General features: G+C 30.4%; 2 protein-coding genes across 2 annotated transcripts; one reads left to right on the plus strand and one right to left on the minus strand.

The window, feature by feature from the left end:
* Window positions 1–412: 412 nt before the first annotated feature.
* LOC8258327 (phosphoglucomutase, chloroplastic) lies at window positions 413–7,555 on the minus strand. Its single transcript, XM_002510825.4, has 21 exons — window positions 7,002–7,555; window positions 6,884–6,928; window positions 6,676–6,768; window positions 6,525–6,577; window positions 6,269–6,320; window positions 6,082–6,150; window positions 5,152–5,220; window positions 4,777–4,899; window positions 4,641–4,693; window positions 4,063–4,141; window positions 3,917–3,981; window positions 3,765–3,832; window positions 3,009–3,127; window positions 2,856–2,930; window positions 2,642–2,757; window positions 1,537–1,678; window positions 1,339–1,420; window positions 1,207–1,253; window positions 1,015–1,092; window positions 824–929; window positions 413–714 (listed from the first exon to the last, which is right to left on the minus strand). The coding sequence occupies exons 1-21, from the start codon at window positions 7,293–7,295 to the stop codon at window positions 647–649; spliced, it is 1,896 nt and encodes a 631-aa protein (XP_002510871.1). The 5' UTR covers window positions 7,296–7,555; the 3' UTR covers window positions 413–646.
* Window positions 7,556–15,363: 7,808 nt separating this feature from the next.
* LOC8258326 (agamous-like MADS-box protein MADS3) lies at window positions 15,364–17,609 on the plus strand (the record flags this gene model as incomplete). The annotated part of the gene is made up of 7 exons (XM_048373146.1): window positions 15,364–15,414; window positions 15,563–15,624; window positions 15,744–15,843; window positions 16,289–16,330; window positions 16,774–16,815; window positions 16,898–17,001; window positions 17,318–17,609. Coding segments are annotated over 7 exons (501 nt in total), but the record flags the coding sequence as incomplete, so codon positions are not given.
* Window positions 17,610–18,616: the final 1,007 nt, after the last annotated feature.

Here is an 18,616-nt window from a genome sequence, read left to right on the forward strand (position 1 = left end):
CTATTATCCTAATGCTTTTGCCGCATGTTTAGACATAAGTCTGTTCTATGTAATGATTTCTGAATGTATCAGTATTTTGTAAAGGTCAAAGGAGGATCTGTCTTTCATATGTAACCTTCCTTCTGCGGTTTTACAAAATTTTTATATACCATGATGCAATTAAGCATACATGTAAAATTTAACTTCAATACGATTATAAACTTCTTATTCCTTGCACACATTTTCACATCCTGTATATATATAAACGAGAAAATATTGGAATATATAAAGAAATTTCTGGGATTGCCCAATTTGAATCCGTTTGCAAGGCCACTAGAGAATCTTTCGAAAGGATATGGTATAAATGAGCATTAGCTAAACCCAAATCATACACAACCTACTGCTGTATCTAATAACATAGGCGAGGAAGAGAAAAAGACAAGCACCTATCATGGAGAATTTTATTTCCATTTGCGGGTTTTCACATATTATACAGGGAGGCTTATTGTATCATCATAGCAAATAGCTACAAGACAACCAAAATTAAGCAGGAAAAGAAATTCGAGGCAAATTCAACCTAAAAGAAAAAATAAATTATTTCCGAGACCTGCTTTGAGCATAACTCAGGACAGCGCTTCATTCATGAGACTACACGGTGATAGAGGCTTTATGTGATGACTGTAGGCTTCTCCCTTCCTGTGAAGTCCTCCAACTTTGATACAGACAATGCCAGGTCTGAAAACCAACCAAAAAACATTAGTAGTAATCACTATCAAAAGATTAAAACTTTGTGTAATGTGCAAATTAGTTTTTCTACAGTTGCATAAACAACAGTAGAAGTTACCTATTAACGGTTTTAAGGCTGTTTGGGCATCCATCTCGTGTTTAGACACATCAGGTTCAAACTGTTCGATATACATTCTAACAGTTGCACCTGCAGATCCAGTTCCCTGAACGCATGGAATTACAATCATGTTCAAAATAGTGTCATTAAAGCTTCAAATGCTAAAAGGAATAATCAACATTGGCACATACAGATAACCGGAAAATGATCCTTGACCCATCAGTAAAAACAAACCGGACCCCTTGCTTTGAGACCACACTTCCATCGACCTGAAGAATTTTAGAAAATGGAAAAGGGCAAAAACAACAGTAGTAGTATACAGTTACTGCCTTAGGGAAACAAAGCAAAGAAGAAAGATAAACATCAATTGCATTTTGACTTACAGGATCAGTGTACTTGAAGTCATCAGCAAACTGAAGGACATAACTTCCTGTATTAACAGATTTTACAATGGTCACTACTTTGCTGAAACGTATTAATCATATTCAGCGAGAAGAGTTTGCACACGAGCTTACCATACTTTTCACCCGGTTTGCTCTTAGAAATCAAATCTCTAAGATAGTCTATCATTTTATTTGCTCCTTCAGACTTGCATTCCTTTTTTAGGAAAAAAATCCAAAAAAAAAATGCGTTAAGGAGTTGCATCTCTCCCAAGAGGATTCAACTTAAAAATATAGTGAAAATACGTAAACTATAGTTGTGATGCTTCTTACTTCATAGTCGTATCTAGAAAAGAAATTTCTTCCATATGTTGCCCAGTATTCTTTCACAATATCAGAAACAGATATTAACTTCTCCCCTGGTTTCTTGTCCCTATTTCTGTGAGCAATAATTGAAAGCCAAGCTAACACTGCCCTGCCATTTGAAAAGTTTAAGTAATTTCACATTAAATTCGACAAGTTATGGAAACAGAATGAAGAAAGATATGCTAAACCAAAAATTTGGGAAGAAAAAAGACATGTAGATGATTCCCATTTCCTTCACAAATGAAAATCATCAGTCACTTCTAAACTAGTAAAAGCATAACTGAAATATGATCGAACTAGAGGAAATAGAACCGACATCAATGACACGCTAGAACCCGGCATTTATGACATAAGCAACACAATTCTGAAGAGGTTTTTGAGGATCAGATATGGAGATCATTTTTAGACTATCTCTATTACAGAAACTTCATACGTATTGTGACAAACTTTCCTTTGACAGATACAAGGTCAACCAAATATGTGTCAAATGGAATTTAGCTAGGTGGCATGGCATGCAGTTCTGTGACAATAGACAAAAATGGATTATCTACCTAGTCCATGCATCTTTCTCCTTGATGGAAGAGATAAAGCAATATATGATAGGGCTCCCACCCAACAGAATTGGTCGCAACACAAAGTTCATGGCAGAGTGTGAGACTGCCAGGCTCTCTGTTGCTACGAAATAAGCTCTCAGGAAATGATTTCAACAGTTCATCAAAGGGTACAACCACCAAATAATTAACTGGAGACCTTCACAAAATCATACGCCAAAATTATAATGGACATAAAATTTCTGAGATGTGGGACAAAGCTTGCAGGGTATGATTCCAAGGGTTTAGTCATAATTTAAGAGGTATAATGCTGTGCTGAAACATTTTTGCATGCAAATAAAATTCAAGATGCCTGGGTAGCTCTTTATAGCAACATAATTGGTGAACCAGAATTACATAGCCAGGCCAAATTAGGGAATTAATTGACAAACAATAAAATGAAAAGAAAAAGAATTAAGGCACCTCAGTGTCGGTAAATTTGGGTGTTTTTGTTTATAAATGTACATGTCATAGATAATTACCATATGCCATCCTTCTCACGAATGTGATCAGAACCAGTTCCAAAACTTTCTTCCCCACAAATTGACAACTTTCCAGCATCCATAAGATTTCCAAAAAATTTCCAGCCAGTGGGGACCTGAAAGCAAGAAGAGCAATCAATAGGATTAGCAAAATTTAACTGCCCATTATCTATTTCTTCATAACATTTACTATTTTTATTGTGCTATGCTTCACCTCAAAAAAAGGTAGATTTAATTTTTCAGCCACACGATCCAGTGCACCACTTGTTGGCATGGACCGAGCTAAACCCTGAAATTTAGAAATAGAAGTCATTTGTTGTTGTTTGATTGAAAATAAATATGACTGAAATGATGGAGAATCTCCTACCTTAGGGCCATTCTTGAAGTATGGAATTGCTCCCTGCGAATTGGCAGCAATGATAGCAACAGAATCTGAAGGAGTAACAAAAAACCCTCTACCTAGGATCATATTTCTGTCACCATCTCCTAAATGATGAAAAAGGAAAAGAAAATTTCAAATAAACATATTTTTTGTAGTTTAATTCCATATAACAATCCGATGATAGAGACTAATGTTTTGAACTTCTGATGTAATAAGTGGACTCAAGTAACGTTTGGCACCATAATTACATCATTATATGGAGACTAGAATTTTGGATTCCAATGACTCCAAATTTCCTCCAATATTTCATAGTGCAGGATGTTTTTGTTCTTTTGACTACTTTTCTCCATGTAATATCATCTATCCAGGAAAATTGTTCTGCAACTTCACCTAATCTCAGACTTTTTTTTTTTATTTTTACAAAATAAGCATGCAAATGATAAATTCATAGACAGACCTTCTAAATGCACATCACAGAAAAAAAGATAGATTACTAGAGATCACAATTTCATAATACATTTACAATATTCAATGCACCTCTTGATATATGCATTACATATTCATGCAGACTCGAGCTTTCAACCCTCTGCTTATGTCCTTCCAATAATTTCAACACAAAGAAAACCCTCAAAAGAAATCATCGAATGCAATACTTAATACAAGTGAATCTAAGCATATATGCAAACAGGGAAATGGAAATATATCAGACTGGACTCCAGACCCTCTATCTCTTTAACATACCATCACTTGCAGCGCCAAAATCAGGCCCATTCTCACCATACATAATATTCACCAAATCCTTGGCATATCTGTTTTATAATACCAGTCCAAGTCAGTATGCTTTCAAAATTATAGATCACTTCAGATTTTTAAAGGAAGTAGCATTATCTTACGTAAGATTAGGATCAGGATGACCATGCCCAAAATCCTCCAAAGGACTTCCATTTAAAATTGAATTCTGTGTAGGAAAATCTAATTCAGTCAAGAACTTAGGCATGTTTAAGAATTATTTTCTAGATACTTCAAATGCAGAACATACCGGACTAGCCCCCAGCTTGTCCACAAAGATGGGCTTTGCATAAGCACCAGTAACAGCATGCATGGCATCAAATATAAACCTAAAAATAATGCCAAATAAACTTTAAGCACATGAAAGATTCAATAATGCATGTGATTGCAAGAGAGTATAGCTTGTATGTGAAACACAATTCTGTATGGACAGAAAAGAATAAAAGAACAGATATTGCAATGACAGAATATAACAGTCAAGCTAAAGATTTCTGCAATAGCGGTTAACTGAAATTTTGAAGAACAAATGCAACAGTAGATATGACGGCAGGTAGACCTGCCTAGTGAAACAAGCTTGCAAAGATAGGTGCAGGTAGGGAAATATTGATTCGCATTGAGATATATGATATGAGGATTCATTAAAAGAGGAGTATGTCTAACAATAAGATGGCCTGAACACATTATCTTTGTCCGTAAAATCAAGAACATAGTAGTCGCTGAAACAACAAGAAAACCTGCCCCTCATATGAAGTAGCATACAAGAGACAATGATATGCATGAACCACCAACTAGAAAACTAGAATTTGATTGAGCAGAGACCACATATACCTGAAATCTGAACGTGAAAGAAGACTTCTGATGAGTTCAAAATCAAATACATTCTGCAAAGAATCTCAAACACAATTATTGATGATCAATCCACAAGAGTGGCCATCCAAAGATGGAATTTTCTTTTGTTTCTAACCTCCATTAGCTCCAAATAATCAGAAACTGGGTCCACTACTTCAATAATGAAGTTTCCATGTTTTGCAACTCCAAGAGAAGAAAGATCAACATCAGGAATGTCTGCCATTTTAATCTCAGAGATCTGCATGATAATTACAAAATTAATAACAAAAGGAAATATCAGGCTATAGCCAGCTAATGATCACTTTACTTCAACAAATGAAAGCTCATGATGTTCAATTGCAGTTGGAAAAACTACTTATTAGTTTTTTGCTTGCAATAAGGATATGGTAAAACTATATGGTTAGGCATTCATAATGAGCTCATTTTTCTCTTTAAAGAAGGACAGTCAAGAAGCATATTACAATTCTTAAGAAAGATACCAAATACTTACAGAAAGGGTATTCCCATAGATCTTGTCGGTGATTGATTCAGGTGCAGGTTGCCCACTGCTATAATTAAACTGAAAAATCAACAGAAACATGGGATTTACATCAAATAGGGGATTTGTAACTTTTGACTAATTTGTGGAATTAAACCATTCTTACACCGCATGATAGTTTAGTGAATCCCACACACAGACACGTAAATGTGTGTCATTCGCAAATATATGTGTACGTTGAATAACCTTTTAAACAAACACGTAAATGTGTGTCATTCGCAAATATATGTGTATGTTGAATAACCTTTTACCATATCCCATAGCTTCTACTGTAATTCATATGTTAACAAACTAATTATCAGATTTACTACTTTATAAAGTAATGCATACCACATTTGTTATCAATCAAATATGATTTAATATTTCACTACTAATATAATATTTCCTCTCTTAGTTAAAGTTACTAAAATATCTGATTGACATTTGGATGCATGTTGCATGATCTACATAAGCATAGCACTAAATCCAACAGTTAATTTGCAAATATGCAAACTGCTACATGTAAAAGACTTTGTAATATTCAAGTTGACCCTGACCCATGTATATCCATAACCTTTTCTCACCACAATAGTTTAAGAATGTTTTCCTAACCAGCAAATCGAAAAGGTCAGCATACTTTAAAATTTTCAATTAAAGATGAAAAGTAGGGAAACTAACAACTTTTCTAAGAGCAGAATAACCAAGACTAATGATAGGTTTTTTTTTTAATGTATTATGCATATTTGCCTCTATCACACTTAATTCCCCACTCTCATGCAGCTAGTGAATAGGACAGAGAGAGCCAGTCAGAGGTTGGTTGTTAAACTGTAGCCACATTTCATGGAGAAGAATATCATAGAGACAAAAATTGAGGTGGGGATGCATAATTTGCTGTACAAGCACCTTGATACCCCAATCATATTCAGGGCCTCCAGGATTATGACTTGCACTCATTATAAATCCACCATTCGCCTGAAAATTTAAAAAGGAAAAATCATTTAATTAAGAAAGAGAAATGGAAAAAAAATATAAGGATTAGATGAGAGTCGCAGAATCACAGCTTAAAAATAGAAGAGATCCATGTTCTCACCCTGTGCTTTCTGATTATAGCAGAAACAGCTGGTGTAGATATAATACCTTCCCTGCAGTGGTGGAATATTAAGGTCCATAACAATACCATCAATAAAGTTTAAAGACAAGCAACATTGGCATTGTCTTAGCATTGCTCATTGTGGTGAGATTGACATAGGTAGATTTTTCCTAGCATCGGTCGTTATACCACATTAATCTTTCTTTACATAAGCATTGATCACTTATGACAACAAAAGGCAGATACCAATACTCACTTGCCCACTAAGATTTTACCAACACCATTTCCAGCCGCAATTTTGATGATTATCTACATTTCCAAATCAAAACAACTAAGAGATAGATAAAGAAATAAAATAACCAAGAACAAGGGCAAAAAAGGTAAAATATATAAATAAAAATATTGACCTGTGCAGCTTCTTTGTTGAAATAACGACCATCTCCTCCTAAGACCAATAACCCATTCTTGTAATCCTCTGGCGGTAATGAATTAAATAATGCCTAAACATAATTCACCAGAAAAGAAAAAAAACTATAAATACTAAGAAACTGATAAATTAATAAATTCAAAGCTGCTCAGATAGAAACCATGTAAAAGAACAAAAAAATAATATACCTGGATCCAATTTGCTAGGTAATTTTCTTGCATGAAAACTTTAACCTGCCCAAAAAGAAATTTGTCGAGACTGAAAACGAAATCAAATTAAATGAAGAGGAAAAGAAAATGGTAATACCTTCTTTCGAAGACCACTAGTTCCTGTCTTCTGACCTTCAATAGGCTTAGTTGGAAGTGAATTAATCTTGATGCCTTCTGGTTCAGCGATGGCAGTCGAAGAGGAAGCTTTGATAGAGAGGGAGCGAAAAGAAGGTGAGGTTGTTCTTAAAATAGGAAGTTCTGGATACAAAAGACGAGAAGAATTAGAAGAAGAAATGATATTAGTGGCATTTCGATTTGGATTAGATTGCTTAAGCTTAGAGAATGTGGAAGAGAAGATGGTTTCTATTCTTAAACAGGAAGAGGACGCCATTGTTGGGGTAATTAAGCAGGTATTGTGATCGCTGTTCTTTATGCGTTTGATACAGAGGGAAGTGAGTGTGAGAGTGAGAGTGAGAAGAGAGGATCTGAGAATTTTATTTAAAAATAAATTAAAAAAGGTTGAGCCGAGTCAAATAATTTTGTGTGTTGAGGGAATCCATGAGTGCCTCGTGTACTTATCTTCACTTGTATGTCACCCCATCATGTGAACTTCCTTTTTTTTCCATCTCAAATGATTTATTTTATTTTTCTTTTCTGATATTTTTCCTCTGCCGTACAGGGAGGAAAGAGGGACGGTCAATCAAGAGATGGTCTTTCATATTTTTAGTCGTAAAAATTGAAAATAAAACAATTCAATTCAGTTTTCTTTTCTTATGGTCCATCAAATCGAGCTCCAAGAAAAGAAATAAAAATTGGATTCGCATTCGGGCTAGTAGCCCAATTATCCCTGGAAAAACAAAAGAGACCACAGATTGATAGAGTTGGATGGCTTTTCCTTCCCATTTTTTATCTTTATACAAACACAATTTCAAAGAAAAAAGTTAATAGTATCTTTAATACAGAAAATAAATGCTCGAAAGATAAAAATCAGATAAGGAGATTTAGAAAGTAAAGGGAAAAAGAGCCCTAAAAGAGAAGCATATGACAGAGCCCTAACAACAGAAGGTCAACAAAGTGCAGAAGACTTGACCGAATGCCCATTTTGATACGTAGCAAAGCCCATCTCCATTTTAGAATTCAGTTTAAAATTAAAATATATGAATAGGTTCGAATATATTTTTAGATCTTCTCGCGCGCTAAATAGGCTAATTTCATTAAAGGTGGGAGTTATTTTTTTAGATTAAAATAATTAAAATACTTATTAAGAATTCATAATTATTTTGATGTTATTATTAGTAAGTAGTTATTCGTCTATTAAATTTTAATTTTAAATTTTTTTTTTTTACTTTTTATTAAATTCACTTTCTCAATCAATAAAGTCCAATTCACTTTCATAAAACAAAATTTATATTGAATTAAAGATAATAAATTTTGAATTAAAGTTGCTTTGAAAAATCAAAACAACCTATTTAGCTGCGCTGCCAAAGTTTGAAAGTCTATTTACACTGTATTCTTAAATTATATAAAATGAAAAAAATTAACCTGATTATTCATACCAAAATCAATTTTTGTTATATAAATAATATTTAAATTTTTTTAATATAAAAGAGAGTCTTAAAATTAATTCATAAAATATATTTTTATAATAAAAGGAAAAATAGTCAATTATTATTATTAATTCCATTAAAGCTATTTCCTCTATAATATGGTTTAAATAGGCTCTCAATATTGCAAGCGAAACTAAATAGACTCTTTTAATTTTTTTAAGTAATTAATCTAATTATTCATACCACAGTTAACTTTTATTATGTAAATAATATTTGAAATTTCCTTAATATAAAGAGAGTTTAAAAAATTAATCCATGAAATATGTTTTTCATAATAAAAAAAAAAATAGTCGTTTTAAGACAATATTACAAGCAGTCAATTGTTATTCTTAGTTCCATTACAGTTATTCCCGCATGCATCAAATTCATCATCTCAATAAAGAGCCAACGGCAGTTTAAGACAACTTTGAGAATTGAGATTTGTTTTTGATGTCATCGGATGATATATTTATGTCCACTTGGATACCATTTTCTAACAGCGACTCTCCGCTCTCAATAAATATGATTCACTACAAGCTCACATTATCATCAATCATTTTCAGATTCACTTAATGCTTGTCATTTGTTGGGACAATAACCATAATTTCTAAAAATTAAAAATATATAAATATTTTATATTTTAAAATTTAATAATTAATACATATTTAATTCTTTAAAATCAATAAATATATATCTCTTATCTATAAATAGATGAAGATATACATCTATATTAGATAATAAACTTTTTATAAAAAGTTACCATATTAACTCTATCCTGAAAAAAATTATCTTTTAATTTATAAATAAAATAACAAAAATATCTTTTCAATAATTGGTATTATTGGTTTGTATCATTATTTACTAAAATATTTTTAAATGTCAACTATTTACATTAATTTCATTGCTTGCTTCATTTATTTTTTCTACATGATTTACAATTACTTAGATATAAATATAAAAAGTTTAGATTTAAATATAAAAACTTTATTTTTTATTGAAACTCAAAAATTTATTCAATAAAAATTTTAATTAATTCTATCATTTTAAATCACAGTAATGAATTATGTTTTATTTATTTTTATTTTCAAATTTTTTATTACATGAAAAAAATTATAAATATATATTATACTTAGCATTTACAACATTTATTTATGTGACTGCGACTTGAATTGATCTATAAAAATAGAATCTTCATTCTTTAGATGCATATCGATGATTTTCTAACCAACCATAGGCCTTGTGTTTCATTTTAATTGTTTTTAAAATTTAATTATTAATTTTTCTAATAAAAATACTTTTTATGGAAATTTATTTTTATTCTCCAATAAAAGATTCAACATTAAAAAAATATATATTTATATTTAATTAGTTATATAACAGTTAATTTATAGTATATGATATTATTTAGTTTTAATTTTTAGTAATTTTTATTGATATTAAAGTTAAATTACTTAAAAAGCAAGCAATTATCTAATTTAAAAACTAATCCGATCCTGGCAGCAAATATTAAAGATAAAAAATGCACATTTCTCCCAAAAACAAATCCAATTCGCAAGTAAGGCTCCTCATTGATACACTTGAAAATTTTAATTCCTACTGGCTGTTCATTGATGGACACGTAGCCTCAGACAATGCTGTTGTCGTATAGTTCTAGAGAGAGAGCGACAAAAAACTTGAAGTTCCAATCCACAGAGGTATCATCTATGTGACTTTTCGCTGTACGAAAATTCGAAACCCGTAGCAACTAGACACGTGTCCTCCTACGCTTGTAACCATATCCTTTCCTGACTCGGAAAGCGATTTTGTTTTTGTGCATATAAATTTTCCAAGAAAGAATGAGAAGGGACTGGCTAATGCCCTTTGCCTTTCGGAATTCCATTATCGTTAAAGCTATACAAAATCGTTCCTTTTTCCATTTAAAAAAAAAATGAATTATAGGTTCATTTCAGATTATATTTTGATTTAGCATATATATAAGTTTAGCATAATAAGTACCAAATTTATATTTTTTAATTAAAACTTTTTTGCACATATTTTATGATATTTTTTATTATTTTATTTAGTTGATATATTTTTATTTTTGTTTTAATTAACGAATCAAAAAGATATAAAAAAATAAAATGAAATAAAAAATTGATTGGCTGAAAAATATAGATTAAAAATTAAAGAATTAATAATACATTTGGCTTTCGAGACATTTAAGTTAAAATTTTTATTTAAAAAATTTAGACGCATATATTTGACTAGCAATAAATGATATAATTAACAACAAATCGTATTTTTTATTAATTTATTAATTATATGTTAATTATTTATATAAATTAATATAAAATATTTTAAGATTGAAAATTAATTTATTAATTATTATATTAATCATATAAATTTTTTAGGATTGTGGTTATTGATTAAATAAAAAATAATTTATTGTAATATTATTAATATTAACAATATATTAAATATGAAAATTACATATCATTATTATATTTATATGTAAAAACTATGCTTATGTGCAAAAATCATATATATATATATATATATATATATATATATATATATTATTTATTTATTTTTATATTTACAGTGAGTATAAGGAAATATTTAGCTTATGTTATGTGACTCATAGCCCATCAGGCCTCGTATGAATAAAAAATAAATAAAAATACTTATATTTTCTTAATTTTCATCAAATTTATTTATTTATTATGTGTTAAAATTTTAAAAATAGAGTCTTTTTAATTTTTTTCAAAATTACAGTTTTTTTTTCACACCACAAGTTTTAAAATAGTAGTTTTGAAAAAAATTATATAATAAAAATGATATTTGTTCTTGATTTTAGGATATTTTTAATAAGTTTCGTAAAAAAATATAATTTATTTGAAATTTCAAAGACATAGGCAGACTACTACGAAATACATTAGAAATAAAATTATGTATTTAGAAATAAAAGCATGTATTATCGATATTAAATTTTGAAACCCTTAAAGGTAACTTTCCGTTTATATGCTAACAAAATAAAGTTTATATGCTACAACTTTCTGTTTTTACATCATTCACACTCCTCAAGACAAAGACTCTGGCTCTTATACGGACACATTGTCTCTATCAGTAAGACTAAGCCATAATTAATGCTCAAATGAGAAAAGAAGTGATTAAAAGAATGAGAAAAATGATACAATGTTTGCTTTGTTCCTAGGTTTTCTTCAAAGTGAAAGAAAGAAACAAACAAAAATGGGTAGAGGAAAGGTAGTTTTGGAGAGAATAGAAAACAAGATCAACCGTCAAGTAACATTCTCCAAAAGAAGAAATGGTTTGCTCAAAAAAGCCTATGAAATCTCTGTTCTTTGTGATGCTGAGGTAGCTCTCATCGTCTTTTCCAGCCGCGGCAAGCTTTTTGAGTTTGGTAGCTCTCATCTATCTAATTTTCTTTCTTTCTTTTTTGTTTCCTCTTTGCCCTTCTTGTTTGATAGATCGATGTTGGTTTCATTCTATGAGAACACATAAATATTTTTGTAGCTTCCACAAAATGACTTGAATTGATAGCTAACCTAGAGACGAAGATTTTATGACAAAAAGAGAGTTCCTGGAATCGAGGAGAAGAAGAGGGAGTATTTCCTCGATAGATAGGGTATGAGTGAGTGATAAACCAGTAGATTATTGACACGTCCTGTCGTTCCTTATAGTATCATTATCCTTCAGCAGATTGAAGCATCTCAGATCGATCTTGTCAAGTCAGAATGAGACAGCTGCTTATGTTTTGCATATCTAGGGTTTTTCACCCTCTACTTTCTCTCATCAATCTGTTTAGATGTCCGAAACTTCAAAAACTAACTGTCTAATTGAAGACAAGAACTGACGATTATTGATAGCTAGTCTTTGTGTTTTCTTTCCCTTGTAGAGTGAAGCTATATTTAAAGCAAAACCATAAACTGTACGTCTCCCTTTGAATATTAGCAAATAAAGAGTGAATAAGGCCATCGAATTGGTCAGTGAAAGATGATTTGTCTTAATTTATGAGTTAAGGGTTTTTGGTTTAGATGTTCTTAATTTCTTGAACATTCTCAATGGTGTGTTTTGGATGTGGCCAGATTACTGCAGCCGTTTGTTTCAGGTACCACCCCATGCTTTAGATTTGAGTTTCTTTTCTCTTTTCATGATCTGGATGGCGATCTATTGTTGTTGTTGTTTGCCTTTTCTGGGTATATAAGAGAATGAGACTGCTAAATGCTAATTAATAAGGCTTAAGTTTTCTGCTTTTCGTGCAAATTACAACACAATGTAAGTTGATAGATATGTGTATTTATACTGTTTAGAACATAATACACTTTTAAATAGAGTTAATGGGTCTGTATGCCTGGAGATATGTGATGATTACGTTTTGGAATCATCATCAAGCCAGTAAAAAGGAGAAACATTAGTAAGAGAATCAAGAGGATTCAAGATGAGCAGTCTCCCAAAAGAAAAATAATCCTGATCGAGTTACAAAGCATAAAGCTGGATATAGATCCATTAACTATTCATGTGGGTAAAATCAAAACTACAAGAGTACTTCTTCCTTTCCTTTTCCTAATTTTTTCTAAGTTCTTTTCGGATTTTAACTTGATGTTTCTTTGTCACCCTTTTACGCTGGCTTAGATGTCATTGTTCCCTTGGGAATAGAAGAAATAGATTAAATAATTACTTATATCCTAGTCTGTGCTGGGTTATTATTGTATAGTACTTAACGTCTGCTTATAATTTTAAAAAAGGATTAGTAAAATTAGAAATACATGATTACTTTATTGAACATGATTAAAACAAATTACAGTGACCAAAACAACCTTATATATACCTATAACCAAATTTTATTTGTTGCAAAAATAATGATCCATCAAATCATTTGGTTGTATACTGAACACTCAGAAGAATAAAGAGACAGAAAACTAACGGAGGTTAAATAAATAAAATACTAAAATCTAAAATTAAAATAATCACTTTGACAATTGGTTGAATACCAAACACTTGGCAGCAAGAAGGAAAGAGAACTTGTGAATATACAAAATCTACACAATCAAGAACGATCAGTTTGATTAGTTAAAGATGTAGCAATAGACATTAGTTTCAGTTGTAAATAAAAGACAACCTAATACTTTAAGATCGCATAAGACAGAAGGTATAGCATCGATTTTTTGAACAATGGATTAAGTGAAACAGGAGATTTAATGTAAAATAAAAACCAAGAAATATGTTTGAAATAATTGCCCACTTTTATAATTCTGTCCCTTTTTAATGTAATGTATATAAATTGTTTTGGATTTTGTACCTTTTGTTTTTTTATTTAGGAGAGGAATGGGTACATATTATGTTGGATCAAGGTTTTTATTTTATCTTTTCGTGTTTTTATTTTGGTTAGTTATGTTTCTTGAATTTTTTATTTTTTATTTTTTATTTTTTATACCAGTCTCTTTTTTTCTTTTGCTATTCTGAGTTCTTAACTCTATTTTTGCTAAATCTAAGTGAAATGAGGAAAGGGTTGCATTCTAATTATAATAAGAAAACTGAATATGAACTTTAAAATAGTGTAGATTTTTTAATAAAAAGTGAAAGGAATATTAAGGATTTCTCTAATAAAAGCCAAAGTAAGGATTTGTGTTAATAAGAGTGAAATGATTGCAAATTAAATAAAGTTAAGGGACTGGTGCTTTTTCTTGTGGTTACATAAGGAACTGTCTTTTAATGTTATTGAAAATCGAAAAATAATTTTGAAATTTAAAGGCTAACCTAAGACTCTAATTTTGCTTTAAGTTAAGGGATTGTTTGTGTAAAATTTGGTGAAAATAAATTATTGGTGTTTGGTCTATCAAAAATCATTTTAGAATCCGAATGATATTATTTCATCATAGATATTATCCATTTCTTTTTATTTTTGTATAAATAGTAATATTAAGTGAAATAATATCATTTATATAAATATTATTTTATATGTTTGAAGCATATAATAATAATAAATTAAATATTATTATTATTGTCAATAATAAATGTATTCTGTTTTTAATTTACACTGAATTAAATAATATATAAAATTTAATTAATTCTATTGCTATTTTTGTTTTCATATTCATTCCCGAGCTTTAACTAAATATATCTAAATTTATAAAATTGATTTTGGTAATTGGTAGTTGTTGATCTCATTAATTGTTTGATTAATTGGATGAGTTTACTTCCAAATAACTTCCTTACTTTCCATAGCTCCTTGTTATGTACATTGCTTGGCCTCTCCGTACCGCTACCAGTAATTGCTCCTAAAACTATTCCATCTCCCCATTATTCTCAATTACCAAAATATTCTTAAAATTTCTTCAATACTTCTTTCTTCTTCTTCTTCTGTTTTCTTTTTTTCCAATTGTCAGTTGCTGGCTCTAATTGTTTTTCCACCATGGTTTCAACTGTCAGTTATTTTTGTAGGCGGCCTGGGAACAACGTCCTGGCCTCCATTAGTAGAGTTTTGTTAATTATTGGATAGGTACATGCTGATGTTGCTCCTTTGAATTTTCCATCATATTAGCCAAACTTTGATTGATAGACAAGAATATATGTTATGATGTTCTGTCCCCTCTTAATATTATAAATAAAAAAAATGAGCAGATTGGTAATTTTACCTTGGTTCCTAATAATAGGATCTATTGGAACTTTATATGCTTTCGGGGGAGTTGGACCTCAATCATTATATGCATCATAAACATCTATACGAATATTTGTATGTGAATTTGAATTCAAATTCACATACAAATATTCGTATAGATGTTTATGATGCATATATATAATTTATTAGATACAATCTCGTTCTAGTCACTAATTAGATTTTATTTTTTTGTTTTTGTATCCGGATTAGTATGATTAAAACCCTTGACCGATATCGAACAAGACCTTATTGAAGATGAAACACAGGTGTGTTTTGAATATTTCTTGAGGTGATTTTCATATTCTTTGACATGTTATTGCTGCAGAATATTACAAATTTATTTCGTTACTTATGAAAAGGGGCATTACTCATGCTTTAAAATATTTGCCATATCTTTTTATGGATCAAATACAGAATTTATATCACGAGGTCACAAGATTGAAGACGAAATATGAATCTCTTCAATGCTGTCAGAGGTCATTTAGCATTCTAGTTTCTTTCATTTTCTTTATAAACAATACCTTCAAAAAATATATATATACTAAATTTTCTTAATTATTTAACTGGTGACACTGATACAAACATTTCTGTAAAGTCATTTGCTTGGGGAAGAACTTGGACCGCTTAGTGTGAAAGAACTGCAAAAGATCGAAAAACAGCTAGATAGGACTCTCTCACAAGCCCGACAAAGGAAGGTACGTACTAATCTTTACATGCATTTATAGTTTAATTCCTTAAAAAACCCGACTGCTTTATGGAATTAAACAAAACTGTATTTAAACAGTTGGTATTAGGGCAAATTGTTTCAAATACAAGTGCATGTGCTTATTTCTGAATATACATATTATAGTTTATATTGTTAAGCAGATTGAACCTTCTTTCTTTTTTCCCCCTCTTATCATGATAAGATCGCTCAACCACAGACTCTTTTTGTTGCATGAATTTCTGCTTACATGCCTCATTAGTTTTTATACTATTTGAAAAGTTTTTTCCTATTATATTTTATCAAGTATTCATAATCATAACAGAACGTACTTTAGACTTCACTTGTAATTGTCTCAATTCATTTGAGTGATAAAATTTGATGCAGATGAAGTAAATTTCTTTTTCTTGTCTTTTTGCTTTCTCTTATAAATGCAGACACAATTGCTAGTAGAAAGAATGGAAGAACTGCGCAAAAAGGTAAAGCTGTTCTTTTATTAATGGCAATGCAATTCTGATAGTGATGTTTGCATGATGGATTCAATCTGAACCTCTTGCTGACTCTTTGGAAGAAACAAATTAAGGATTTGAGAATTAAGTTTTCACTTTCAGACGGACCAATTTTGCTATCACATTAAAAATGGCAATGTTTTAGCTGCTTCACACAGCCTTACTGCCTGAATCTCTTCGGCTTGTTCTCGTATTATCCACTGCCCAAATTTGAAGTTGAGTGCGTTAACGTCATCCACTTCTTGCTTGTGCAGTTTTACCTCTGCATTCCATATTCAAAGATCTTATTATCCACGGCTGCCAATTTAATCATTAAAGTTTCATTATAGCTAGTGCTTAATTTAACACCAACAATTGCATAACAAGCACTGTAATAGATACTCTTCTGACACTGCTCATAGCCTTTTTCACAGGAGCATGATCTTGGCGAAGAAAACAAACAGCTCAAGATTAAGGTCTTATTTATGTCGTGGAATAGAATTTGTATTTGTATATATGAAGTTGATTTTTCGACTGTTCTAAAAGTTGAATATTCAGCTGGAAGAAGGACAATGTCTAGAAGCTGACGTAGGAGGCCCAGTCAAGACGGCAGCAAATAAGCAGCACCCTTCAAAATCTAATCATTCTGAACAGCAGATGCGGTACACAGTTTCTTTCCCTAACTGTTTTTAGAATGTAATCCACTCAATTATCAAACTCTATGCAATTCTGAATTTGGGATTCATTTAACTACCGGATTGAAATGGATACTAATGATTTAATTATTATTACACCCTTTCTTTATTATTTGAAGAATCTGTTGTATAAACAGATCGATTGATATACCATTTTGAGCAAGTTTTTTAATTTTGAAAGCTGCTCTCGATTGAGTATAATTGCAAAGAAATAATATAAAATCATTACCGGATTTAGAGAACACAAGCAGGATGTTTAACTAACAATTTATTTTTTTAATAGGTACCATCAGTTTATTCCGCAAGTACAAACCTTTGATGCGAGGAAAGTTGGCCGGAGTGATCCTGCTCCGGGATGGCTCGGTTGGAGTTTCGATTCTTGAACATGCAATTATGCAAAGTTCCATCTGAAAAAATGTGTTCGATTACTGTCAAAAGGTGCCCATGAATAGAATTCTTACCTAAATAATATCGATTCTACCAAAGTTTCTAATTTAAGAACCAATAAAGCACGTGTTTCATTCTGTAATTTATCACTATATATAGTTTATTTATTATAAGTGTATGGAGTTATCTATGTTAATAATTTAGCCTAATACAGTATTCCATGTCATTATTATTATTATTTATTTTCTAAATTACCATTATAAGATACTAGAAATTAAAAATAATAATAATAATAATAATAAAAGGATGAGATGCACGTGAAATCTGACCAGTTCATTTGAAAAGCTAAATCTTTTATCAGTAGAAGTTCACAAGAATAACGAAATATGAAATTGTGAGGCAAACAAATTGCTTTTTTAAGAAAAAAATATTATATTTTAACAAAACAAAGGCAATTTTTTCAAAATGAAAATTGATGTTCTGAGATCTAATGCCAGTTCTAAATCCAATGGTGGACAGCTGCCATAACCATGGGAACCCAAACCCACCGGCAGACGCTGCGGTATTTGTTTGGATTTGCTAAAAGTAACTTTGCATCTTACTTTCCACCAAAAAGTTTATCTCATTAAAAAATTAAATAAAATAAAATAAAAATATTCCAGAGCTTATATTTTAATTAACGTTCTAAATATTTCTGTATGTCTATAATTAATGTTAAGAAATGCAAGCATGAAATTGATTCTGAGGTTATAGCATTTGATTTTAAGATCATAAAATAATAATATATGTTGGATTTCAATTTAAATGGATTAAAAAGAATTTCACGAACAAAAATCTCCTTAGATTCTTTTTGGCTTCAACTGAAAAATTTTCAAAAGTTTATAAGGGAAATAAGTAGTAGAAGAAGAAAATACAGGGTGAAAAAATAGGATAATTGCTTGATTAGTCTATATTTCTAATTAATGTCAATATTTTAATTTTATTTTTTTAGTATCGAAATTTTAATTTTTATTATAAATAACAGTAATCATTAGAAATCCGTTCAATTTTTGATGACGTGAAAGGCAGAGCTCCAAGTCAGCGTCTCATTTATCATCCACTACTTTTCAATAAATTGCTATGTTGGTATTTAAATTTTACTAGTTTTGTCCAAATAGCATTAATTTTTTAATTTGTTTCTTTTTACTATTAAATT

The sequence above is a fragment of the Ricinus communis genome, chromosome 4, assembly GCF_019578655.1.
Source record: "Ricinus communis isolate WT05 ecotype wild-type chromosome 4, ASM1957865v1, whole genome shotgun sequence".
Classification (NCBI taxonomy): Eukaryota; Viridiplantae; Streptophyta; class Magnoliopsida; order Malpighiales; family Euphorbiaceae; genus Ricinus; species Ricinus communis.